Raw genomic sequence first — 12552 nt, forward strand, 5'->3', positions numbered from 1 at the left:
AGATTTTGTGTCTCAGGGATGATTTTCTTGTGGAGTATCTTACTGGGGTTCTCTGCATTTCCTGAATTTGAATGTTGGCCTGTCTAGTAGGGTTGGGGAAGTGCTCATGGATATCTTGAGATATGTTTTCCAAATTGGTTTTATTCTCCCAGCTCTTTCAGGTACCCCAATCAGTCATATATTCAGTCTCTTTACATAATCCCATATTTCTCGGAGGTTTTGTTCATTCCTTTTTATTCCTTTTTCTCTATTCTTGTCTGCCTGTCTTATTTCAGAAAGACAGTCTTCAAGCTCTGAGATTCTTTCCTCTGCTTGATCAATTCTGCTTTTAATACTTGCAATTGCATTATGAAATTCTTGTATTGTGTTTTTTTAGCTCTGTCAGGTTGGTTGTGTTCTTCTCTATCTTGGCTATTTTCTTTGTCAGCTCCTACAATATTTCATCATGATTTTTAGCTTCCTTGCATTGAGTTAGAACATGCTCCTTTAGCTCAGCGAAGTTCGTTTTTATCCACATTCTGAGGTCTACTTCTGTTATTTCAGCCATGTCAGCTGCAGCCCCATTCCAAACCCTTGCTGGAGTGGTGATGTAGTCATTTGGAGGAGAGAGGGCACTCTAGCTTTTTGAGTTCTCTGTGTTCTTGCACTGATTCTTTCTCATCTTTGAGGGCTTATCTACCTTCAAACTTTGATGTTGCTGACCTTTGGATGGGGTTTTGGGGGTTTTGTTCTCCCACTTTTTTTTGAGATGGAGTCTCATTCTTTTCACCCAGGCTGGAGTGCAGTGGTGCAATCTCAGCTCACTGCAACCTTTGTCTCCTGCATTCAAGCGATTCTCCTGCCTCAGCCTCTTGAGTAGCTGGAATTACAGGCCCCTGCCATGACACTTGGCTAATTTTTGTGTATTTTTTAGTAGAGATGGGGTTTCACCATGTTGGCCACTGGTCTCTAACTCCTGACTTCAGGTGATCCATGTGACTTGGACCCCCAAAGTGCTGGGATTACAGGTGTGAGCCACCATGCCTGGCCTTTCCCCCCGGCCTTTTAACAGTCTGGCCACTTTTCTGTAGGGCTGCTGTGGTTTGCTGGGCATCTGCTCCAGTCCCTAGTCACCTCAGATTTTCCAGTATCTGGTATCACCAGTGAAGGCTGTGAAACAGCAAAGATAGCAGCCTGCCCCTTCCTCTGAGAGCTCCATCCCTGCAGGGTACAGACCTGTTGCTAGCCTTAACATACCTGTAGATGGTGGTTGGAGACCCCAGTTGGGAGGTCTCACCCAGCCAGGAAGAAAAGGATCAGGGAACTGCTTAAAGAAGCAGTCTAGCCCTGCTTTCATAGAGCAACTGAACTGTGCTGTGGTACCGTTTCCTTCACCTCCCCCTCCTCAGGTTGAGCTCTCCAAAGCCTGGAGGCTAAAACAGCTAAGTTGCTGAAACAGCAAAGATGGTGGCCTGCCCCTTCCTCTGGGAGCTCCATCCCAGTGGGGTACAGACCTGTTGCTGACCTGAACACACCTATAGGAGGTGGCTGGATACCCCATTTGGGAGATCTCACTCATCCAGGAGAAACAGGATCGAGGACCTGCTTAAAGAAGCAGTGTGGCCATGCTTTCCTAGAGTAGCTATGCCATGCTGGGGTACTGCTTCCACTTTCAGACAGTTTGGACACCCCACAGGCTGGAATGGCTGAGTTGTCCAAACAACTGTCCAAACAGCCTCCCCCTCCCGCTTGGCACTCCATCCCAGGTAGAAATCAAAACTCTGTCTGCCAGAGAATATGGGCAGAGCCGGTTGGAGGCCCCAGTTGGGAGGTCCCCCTCAGAGATAAGGAGCAGATCAGGGTCCCACTTAAAGAAGCAGTCTGGCTGTGTTTTGGTAGAGCTAAGACTCTTAACAGTCAGGATGGCTTGATAACAAGAGGAGGGCAGTGGGAAAAAAACAAAACAAAACTTCATCCTTAGGCAACCAAATCTCTAATGTGTTTTGAGGTAGATAGAATGTTAAGGTGAGAGGAGGGGAAAAAAAAACTCTGTAGAAACAAACAGACAATCTCTTTCCTCTCCTCACCCTGGCCTGGCTCAGGTGGTGAATGACAAGATTGTGGCCAGCAACCTCGTGACAGGTCTACCCAAGCAGACCCCGGGGAGCAGCGGGGACTTCATCATCCGAACCAGCAAGCTGCTGATCCCGGTGACCTGCGAGTTTCCACGCCTGTACACCATTTCTGAAGGATACGTTCCCAACCTTCGAAACTCCCCACTGGAAATCATGAGCCGAAATCATGGGATCTTCCCATTCACTCTGGAGATCTTCAAGGACAATGAGTTTGAAGAGCCTTACCGGGAAGCTCTGCCCACCCTCAAGCTTCGTGACTCCCTCTACTTTGGCATTGAGCCCGTGGTGCACGTGAGCGGCTTGGAAAGCTTGGTGGAGAGCTGCTTTGCCACCCCCACCTCCAAGATCGACGGGGTCCTGAAATACTACCTCATCCGGGATGGGTAATGCTGCTGCAGGAATGGTCTCATCACCCCTAGTTCACATCCGGCCTCTAAGTTCACAGCACACCCAGTCATTTACTAAAACTGCATGGTACCACTGTCAGCTCTTTATTAGTTCAGGAACCACTTATTGACATTTTGGAGGTAAAACTAGTGAGGGAGAGGAGAGTCAAAAGTGGCTCCCTAGGCCAGGTGCAGTGGTTCACGCCTGTAATCCCAGCACTTTGGGAGCCAAGGCGGGTGGATCACCTGAGGTCAGGAGTTCGAGACCAGCCTGGCCAACATGGTGAAACCCTGTCTCTACTCAAAATACAAAAATTAGCTGGGTGTGGTGGCAGGCACCTGTAATCCCAGCTACTCAAGAGGCTGAGGCAGGAGAATCGCTTGAACCCGGGAGGTGGAGGTTGCAGTGAGCCAAGATCGCACCATTGCCCTCCAGCCTGGGTGACAAGAATGAAACTCCTAAAATCTCAAAAAAAAAAAAAAAAAAAGGCTCCAAGTGGTCTAACCCAGGTGACTGACTAGATGCCATTAACCAAGGTGAAAAGATGTATATAGAAAAGCAGATTTGAGGTTAAAATACTGAATTTGGTCATTCAAAATGACATATTGAATAATTTAATTTTTTAGATACCTGCAGGATGTCTAGGAAGAGAAATTCAGTGGGCATTCAGTGGAAATGCATTATCAGTTAGACTCAGGAACACAGTCTGGACTAGAACTGAAAGACAGGGAATCACCAGATTTAGAGATGAAACTGTAGGATTGAGTAACCTGCTAGGAGATGGCAGAGCATGTGTGAAGGTGGAGGTGAGATCCCGTTCATGTGGCTGAGAGTGCAGGGAACAAGGAGCCAGCAAACATAAATTCCTCTTTTAAGAAGTTTGGTAGTCAAGGACAGAGAAGAAATAGTTGGTAGATTTTAGAAGAAAGACATAGATATAGCAGTTTGGCTTTGTGCTTAGTTTTTTTCAGGGGTGGAGGGCAGTGCAGGGTCTTGCTCTGTCACCCAGGCTGGAGTGCAGTGGTGCAAACACAGCTCACTGCAACCTTGATCCTCAGGCTCAAGTGATCTTCCTGTCTCATCCTCCCAAGTAGCCAGGACCATATGCGCATGACCATGCCCAGCTAATTCTTTTTTTTCTAGAGACGAGGTCTCACTTTGTTGCCCAGGCTGGTCCTGAACTCCTGGGCTCAAGTGATCCTCCTGCCTTGGCCTCCCAAAGTGCTGGGATTATAGGTGTGAGACACCATGTTTGGCCCCTGCACTTGTTTTATACAAAAGAGAGTTCCATGGTATTTCCTAAGGATCCTTGGTGGGATCTGTAGGTGTCCTGAGGTACTGATGGAGACCTAGTCCTTTTCACAGGCATTGCCTACATTCCCAGGAAAATTACACTCAAACCCAAATTCATAGCAGTATCTCATGGGCTTCTTCCTTGTTCTCCATGTCAGGTGGGACACAGTCTCAGGTAGGATCAGGAACTGCAGCTTAACGAAAGGGAGAATGGTCCAGTACGAGCAGCTCAGCGCCCTCGGGGGCTTGCCCTCTGCTGGCTGGCCTGCAGGCTCTTGGACATTACTATGCTGCTTTTACTCCTCTTGTTTTTCACTACAGCCAGCCTTCACCTGCTGCTATCAATCTCTTGCGCAGTGATATTTCATCCCTTGATATACATAGGATCAACTGAGATGCTTTTTAACAAATAGCAATGCCCCAACCCTGTCCTCTCTATTCCATTCCTATTGTCTTAATTCCCACCTTCATTATCTTTCACCTGGACAGCAAAGCAGCCTCTTAACACAGCCTCCAAAACCTCACCTTTCATATCTCAGCTCCACAGAGCCCCTGGGTGATCCATTCAAACAAAATATGATCTTGTCACATCCCTGCTGAAAACCTCTTAATGGTTCTTTATTAGCTTTGATCAGTAAATCTGCTTCTCAGAAGGCGTGCTTCCAGCCTCAGATTCTTGTAGCCTCCTTAAGCTCATTTTCATAATATGGAAAGTTTGTCATCCTGAGCTACTCTGGACGGCCCGTAGCAAAGGGCATCTGCAGATATGTGGATTTCTTGCCATGCTAAGGTGATTTCTAAAAAACCTTAACATGAAAAGAAGAAGCAACATTTTGTATTTATTTTTTTCAGGGACTAGATTTACTTTTTTTGCAGTGATAGATTTTTGTTCCTTTTTACTTTTTTTAAAAAATAACTTTAGTAGAGTACTATTCACATACAATAAATAGACATATTTAAAGCATGTAGTTTGACAAGTTCTGATGTGTATACCCATGAAGCCATCACAATAATCAAGATAATGAACATTTTTCTCACCGTAAGTTTTCCCCTGCCCCTTATATTTAGTTTTTGAAAAAATAAGAATATAATCATAACTCACTGAGAAAAACGTAACCTACAATCTTAGTAGAGCTTGTGAAACTTATTTATATATGCGTTATTCAGTCTCTTCGTGAAGGACCATTTTATTTTATTTTATTTTATTTCTTTTTTGAGACAGAGTCTCACTCTGTAGCTCAGGCTGGAGTGCAGTGGCGCAATCTCAGCTCCCCTGCAACCTCTGCCTCCCAGGTTCAAGCAAGTCTCGTGCCTCAGCCTCCCAAGTAGCTGGGACCACAGGCATATACCACCACACCCAACTGATTTTTGTACTTTTAGTAGAGATGGGGTTTCGCCGTGTTGGCCAGGCTGATCTCGAACTCCTGACCTCAGGTGATCCACCTGCCTCGGCCTCCCAAAGTGCTGGGATTACAAACGTGAGCCACCACGCCCAACCATATTTACTTTTATTTTAGACAGTTCTAAGAAGCTGCGCTATTTATTTTGCCAGTGCTTAGCACATACAGAAGAGAAAAAATATATATGCTCTAGAAGAAAAAAGCATAGGCAAAAATGTGAAAACCACAGCAGTGTGGCCCTACTTTGTAAGCAGACAAATCATCCCGTCTGTGGTGCTGTACAAGAATGATGTGTGCAAGATCCTCCAGCTTTTGGCATGGCTCATAGGCCATTACCCTCTGACCTCAGCCCCTTCGAGTTTCTGCTCCTGCCAAAGGGAATTATTGACAATTCCCAAACTGTCACTCCTGAACACCCTTCTGACTTTGCGCATGCTGTTTCCTCTGCCTGATATCTTCTTCCCCACCTTTTCTTCCTGTCTGATCCTTACTGGTTCTTCGAGATTCATGGAGGGTTTACTTCCTCCATGAAGCCTTTCCTGGCACCTTTCTCCATTTGAACTAAAAAATCCTTTTTCCTTTTTCTTCTTCCTCAATTCCTAGCATATGGTAAAGGTCATTAAATATTTGCCAAGTAAATAATTGAATGAGTCTTTATAATAATCATAATTTGGGGCTAGTCCACAAACCTAAAATAAACATAGCTCACTTTACTTATATTTATTAATTGTTTGATTATTCATTTCTTTGATTTTTCATTGTCCTCGGCTTAAATTTAAATCAAGTTGGTTCTCCCCTGATATTGAACACATCTGATTCACTTCCCTTTAATTTTGGTTGGCGTATGCTCTGAGAATACAAAATAATTTAACACAAGCCTAAGCAAAATATAGCTAGAAAGTTAATCACCGGAAAAAGAAACATACTAAATTCCAAAATCAAGCATTGAACAAGTTTTCGATAAGCCACTAGTTTTGATTCCATTATACCCTTGTTACTTTCTTTCAGTACATGAATTTGGTGCTCGGAACTAGCATTGTCTAGTCACAGCAAACCCCAAATCAAGAGCCAACATTTGTCCTGGTTTCTGTTCTGCAATGTGTTACCTTGTAATAACCCCTTCTGCTTCATTTTTTCTTTTAAAGAAAAATAACAGTTATTTTGAGATAAAGATAAATTGAAAATGCTCAGGCATTTAGATTAAAAGTACTATTTTAATATCAAGCCTTACTATTATCTTAAGATACTGGACTATAAACTCCTTGACGTCAGAGACCATATTATTCATCTTTATGTCCTCTGCAGCAACCAGCAGGGTGTCTTGCATAGATTAGGTATGCCATGGATGTTTATTATAGAATATAATCAGAAGAGGGTATAAATGAATTTTACCTCAGGAAAATAAAAATGAGTAAATAAATACAAGAAATAACAGAAACCACATTATGTTTAGATCCCCTTCAGTTCAGTGGAATGAGGTGCTGGTAGTAACACTAGTCAAGATGCCTTATTTTAAAATAATTTTTTGGATTTTTTTAAGTGCACCAAAACAGCAGTTAGCAAGGAACTAGAAAGCAGTCTGGCTGGGCACTGTCATGGCTCATACCTGTAATCTCAGCACTTTGGGAGGCCGAGGCGGAAGGATCGCTTGAGTGGTCTTGAGTTCAAGACCAGCCTGGGCAACATAGTGAGATCCCATCTCTACAAAAAATGAAAATTAGCCGGGCATGGTGGCACACACCTATAATCCCACTGAGGGGCTGAGGCAGGAGAATTGCTTGAGTTTAGGAGGTCAAAGCTGCAGTGAGCTGTGATTGTGCCACTGCACTCCAGCCTGGGCAACAGTGAGACCCTGTATCAAAACAAAACAAAAAAAAAGAAGAAAAGAAAAGAAAAGAAAAAGTGGCCTGTGCATGTGGAGCAAGTACCCAGTTTAATCGGCTTTAATATCTGACCTCCACTTTTTTCCTGGCCCAGAAGACAGGAACTATTAGGTACCCACTAAAAGGCAACTATGTCCAGAAAAAAAAAAAAAAGTTCCTCTAGAATCTAGAATGGGAAAAATAATATGAGGGTGATTCTTGGCCTATAAGAAGTTTCATGAATATCCAAAACTTTGGCCTCAGCTGGGGCAAATATGGCTCACTGCAGCCTCTGCCTCCCAGGTTCAAGCAATTATCATCGTGCCTCAGCCTCCTGAGTAGCTGGGATTACAGAGGCATACCACCACACTTGACTTTTTTTTTTTTTTAGAGACAAGGTCTTGCTGTGTTGCCCAGGCTAATCTCGAACTCTGGGGCTCAAGCAATCCTACCACCTCAACCTGCCGAGTAGCTGGGACTACAGGCAGGCACCATGACGCCTGGCTAACTTTTTGTATTATTAATAGAGACGGGTTTTCACCATGTTGGCCAGGCTGGTCTCGAACTCCTTAGTTCAAGCAATCCTCCTGCCTCAGCCTGCCAGAGTGCTGGGATTACAGGCGTGAGCCACCTCGCCCAGCCAGGAGTGCTTCTTTTCCCCCAGCTAACCCTGAAGTGAACCTAGGTGTTTTGCTTTAAGCAGTAGACCTGAGATTAAAACCCCAAAACCCTATCAAACTGCAATTTAACATTAAATTTGGGAAAAGAGAAATTAAAACAATTTGGAGGTGCATGACTTTTACCCAATAGAACCAGTTATTATCTAAGAAACTTGGATATTTATGTCACTTTGATGCATGCACTGCAGTTCCCTAACTTTTGTATCCCCTTCAGTAGTCAGTTGCTATTAGGTGTCCAATACATAGTTAATAAATTTTGTTAAAGAAAAGCCTTCTCAAATCAATACTAAGGGACATAGAGGCAGAATTCCTGCAATATATTGCAAATGGAAAGACAGCCTTACTAGCAAAAGGTATCTGAAATAAATGGTGTTGCTGTTGCCAACACTTAAACGCATTAACTTAACAGGAAGCCCTGGTGCCCAGTTTGTGGGTACAGCAAATGATAAATGGGACAGATGCTATTAGTAAATAAGGCTAGGTCTGAAGAGGCCTTCACAGGGAAAAATTTAATTTTTCTTTCATTCCCAAAAAGCTTGAGTACAGTCCAGCCTCCTCCACCCCTTTGGCTCTCCTTGGGCCAAAATGTTGGGCTAGATTGTTTTTCCACCTCTGTTGAAACAATCAAGTCTTATGTGCTATCTATCTGCCCTACTTTCAGCTGCGTTTCAGATGACTCGGTAAAGCAGTACACATCCCGGGATCACCTAGCAAAGCACTTCCAGGTCCCCGTCTTCAAGTTTGTGGGCAAAGACCACAAGGTGAGTTGAACATCTTTAATTTATAACCCCTCAACCTGAGCCTTTTTTTTTTTTTTTTTTTTTGGTGTCCCAATGTGTTGACATTCCAAGAGCCCACTGGTGGGATCTGCATGGGCTCAAGAGAAAAACAGAGAAACTGGCCATCGAGAAGCTTAACCCTTTCATGCATGTCACACCCGCCCTGCCTGCCAAAATAACTGTGCTGTTCCCCTCACACCACCTGCCAAAATAACTGTGCTGTTCAAAGAAAATACTATAGGATCATAATTTAATTTAAAATCTTTGTGGGCAGTTATGGTTGAAAAGCCAGTGTGGTGATTGGTCAAATGGCAAGGGATATGGACAGGAAATTCACAGAAAAGACAAATAGTGAAATGTTCACTGAAAATAGTACTTAAGTGCTGATGAAAACAATTATAAGACATCATTTTATACATATTAAATTTATGAAAACTATAAAATACAACACTTACAAGGTTATAGGGAGAAGTATACAGTGACAGTGTAAATTAGTACATTTGCTGGAACATTGTCTGATAATCTGTAATAATAATCATAAAATCGTCATATTCTTTTATCTAAAAATTCCAATTCTGACAGTTTCTTAAAAACAAAACAAAACAGAGGCAGGAGAATTGCCTGAGGCCAGGAGTTTGAGACCAGCCTGGGCAACATAGCAAGACCTCTACTCTACAAAAAATTTTAAAATTAGCTGGGCATAGTGGCACACACCTGTAATCCTAGCTTACTTAGGCAGCTGAGGCAGGTCACTTGAGCCCAGAGTTCAAGGTTACAGTGAGCTATGATCAGGCCACTGCACTCCAGCATGGGTGAGAGAGTGAGACCCTGTCTCTAAAAACAAACAAAACAAATTTTTAAGCCAAAACAGACAAGGTGTATTGGAAGTGTTTGTAGAGCATTGTTATAAGGGGGTAAAAGAAAAAGCCCCAAACAAGCAGGGCTAAGGGCCACAGTATATCAATTTAATGCAATATTAAGAGTTATTAAAATGATAAATATGGGAAAAGCAGACATAAAAACTGTTGTCATAACAATTTACAGGCATATTAAATATATTACATTTAATGTAGTGAGATAAGCTGGAAGATTTTTTATCATTGTTGTTAGAGTGTACTTGTTGAAACATTTAAACAAAAGGAAGTTGAAGAGGCCAACATTCTTTTCCACACTGCTTGTAAGTATATGCATGTCCATCCCAGCTATACCATGGTTACAGAACAACTGCTAACAATGATGGCTGATCCTGATTGCCCTCAATCAGGCAGGAAGCTCAGGCAGTTACCTACAGAAAGGCGCTTGCAGAAAACACTGGTTATTTGACAGCACAAGTGCATGGGAGCCAATGCCATCCCCAGACCTTGGTGTGAAGAAGGAAGATGCTCAAGTTAGTAGATGTTGCTTCACAAAGGTCTCTTCTGTTCCAGCTCCATGCAGGAGTTATGAATGTGGGTTTTTTTTAATCACCCATGTGACTTAAATGCAAACTTTGCCACATTTTTTATTAAATGTGTACATTTGGGCAAGTTCCTTAACCTCTCTGTTTCCTTATCTGTAAAATGGGGATGATAAACTCTACTTGTGGATGTCCTTGTTAAGATTACATGACTTAATGTTTAGGAACATTTAGTATTGTGTCTTCTTGTAAGTGCCCCACAAGTGGCAGCAGTTATTGTTTTTATTAACAATCGTGATCATCTCTTCAGGAAGTGTTTCTGCACTGCCGGATTCTTGTCTGTGGAGTGTTGGACGAGCGTTCCCGCTGTGCCCAGGGTTGCCACCGGCGAATGCGTCGTGGGGCAGGAGGAGAGGACTCAGCCGGTCTACAGGGCCAGACGCTAACAGGCGGCCCGATCCGCATCGACTGGGAGGACTAGTTCGTAGCCATACCTCGAGTCCCTGCATTGGACGGCTCTGCTCTTTGGAGCTTCTCCCCCCACCGCCCTCTAAGAACATCTGCCAACAGCTGGGTTCAGACTTCACACTGTGAGTTCAGACTCCCAGCACCAACTCACTCTGATTCTGGTCCATTCAGTGGGCACAGGTCACAGCACTGCTGAACAATGTGGCCTGGGTGGGGTTTCATCTTTCTAGGGTTGAAAACTAAACTGTCCACCCAGAAAGACACTCACCCCATTTCCCTCATTTCTTTCCTACACTTAAATACCTCGTGTACGGTGCAATCAGACCATAAAATCAGAAGCTGGGTATAATATTTCAAGTTACAAACCCTAGAAAAATTAAACAGTTACTGAAATTATGACTTAAATACCCAATGACTCCTTAAATATGTAAATTATAGTTATACCTTGAAATTTCAATTCAAATGCAGACTAATTATAGGGAATTTGGAAGTGTATCAATAAAACAGTATATAATTTTAAAAGTAGTATTTGGTTTTTCTGTTGCATACTATTTTCTTTTTTTTCTTTTTCTCTTTTTTTTTTTTCTGAGATGGCGTCTTGCCCTGTCGCCCAGGCTGAAGTGCAGTGGCGCAATCTCAGCTCACTGTAACCTCTGCCTCCTGGGTTCAAGCAATTCTTCTGCCTCAGCCTTTTGAGTAGCTGGGACTACAGGCATGCACCACCACACCCAGAGAATTTTTGTGTTTTTAGTAGAGACAGGGTTTCTCCATGTTGGCCAGACTGGCTCGAACTCTTGGTCTCAGGTGATCCACCCGCTTCAGCCTCCCAAAGTGTTGGGATTACAGGCGTGAGCCACTGCACCCGGCCATCTTTTGATACTTCTAATATATTGCCTTAAGTGAAATATTTTCACCTAACAAATATTAATAAATTCATCAACATGTATTTAAGTGCTTCAATGAGCTGTAACAGAATTAAAATTTGGTACCATGTTCCCTGTTATTTGGTATTCTGTGCCCTCAGGCTGATAAGACAATAGAAAAAAGTATATAATTCTGCCATATTCTGTTTTGTAGGTACTTAATAATAAGAAGTTTTATTGAGATAAATATAAACCACAAAGAAATATTATCTGCAGTTAACTCCAATTTCTTTATATGCCAATTAATTTTATGGCCTTTACATAAGATCAGAAAAGTTTTTCTGCTTTTAGTTTTTAAAAGTTGCTATAGTCTGGACTCGGTGGCTCATGCCCGAAATCCCAGCACTTCAGAGGCCAAGGTGGGAGAATCCCTTGAGCCCAGGAGCTCAAGACTAGCCTAGGCAACATAGTGAGACCTCATCTCTACAAAAAAATTGTTTTAAATTAGCCGGGCATGGTGGTGTGCCACTGTGGTTCCAGCTACTCAGGGAGCTGAGGTGGGAGGATTGCTTGAGTTCAGGAGGTCGAGGCTGCAGTGAGCCATGATAGTGCTCCAGCCAGGGTGACAGAGTGAGACCTTGTTTCAAAAAACCCCCCAAATCCCAAAAAAATTTAAAAACTTGCTACAATTAATAGTTCTTAGTAGAATCAGTAAAATTAACAAAAGGAAAGGAAAGGAGAAAAAGATTTAGATAGAAGTCAGCAACTTTTTCTGTAAAAAGCCAACTGGTAAATGTATTAGGCTTTCTGGGCCCTGCAGTGTTTGTCACAGCTACTCGACTTTGCAGCTGTAGTGCAAGGAGAGCCACAGAGAATATGTAAACAAATGTGAGCATGGTTATTCCAAAAAAGGATTCAAAACCAGGCTTTGAGCCAGGTGTGGTGGCTCACACCTGTAATCCCAGCACTTTGGGAGGCCGAGGTGGTCAGATTATTTGAGGCCAGGAGTTTGAGACCAGCCTGGCCAACATGGTGAAACCCCGTCTCTACTAAAAAAACAAAAATTAGCCGGGCGTGGTGGTGGGCACCTGTAATCCCAGCTACTCGGGAGGCTGAGGCAGGAGAATCGCTTGAACCCAGGAGGCAGAGGGTACAGTGAGCCGAGATATGGCCACTGCACTCCAGCCTGGGCGACAGAGTGAGACTCTGTGTCAAAAAAACAAACAAACAACAAAAAAAAAACAGGCTTTGGGCTAGGCTTGGCCCACGGGACTTAGTGGGCCAATTCCTGCTCTAGATTAGTGGCCCCC

General features: G+C 43.3%; 1 protein-coding gene across 4 annotated transcripts in view; it reads left to right on the top strand.

Annotated features, from left to right (window-relative positions):
* The window catches only part of OIT3 (oncoprotein induced transcript 3), a 42309-nt gene extending 31405 nt beyond the window's left edge, over positions 1–10904 (top strand). For 3 of the 4 annotated variants that reach the window (XM_016918537.4, XM_016918539.4, XM_016918538.4), the window contains 3 exons: positions 2082–2497; positions 8398–8497; positions 10222–10505. In XM_016918537.4, the coding sequence (XP_016774026.4) occupies positions 2082–2497; positions 8398–8497; positions 10222–10392 (687 nt within the window). In that variant the 3' untranslated portion in view covers positions 10393–10505. Of the gene's footprint in view, positions 1–2081; positions 2498–8397; positions 8498–10221 lie in introns of all 4 variants that reach the window. The other variant, XM_063780763.1, reaches the window with a different exon arrangement.
* Positions 10905–12552: the final 1648 nt, after the last annotated feature.

This window comes from Pan troglodytes, chromosome 8 (assembly GCF_028858775.2).
Source record: "Pan troglodytes isolate AG18354 chromosome 8, NHGRI_mPanTro3-v2.0_pri, whole genome shotgun sequence".
In the NCBI taxonomy this organism is placed as follows: Eukaryota; Metazoa; Chordata; class Mammalia; order Primates; family Hominidae; genus Pan; species Pan troglodytes.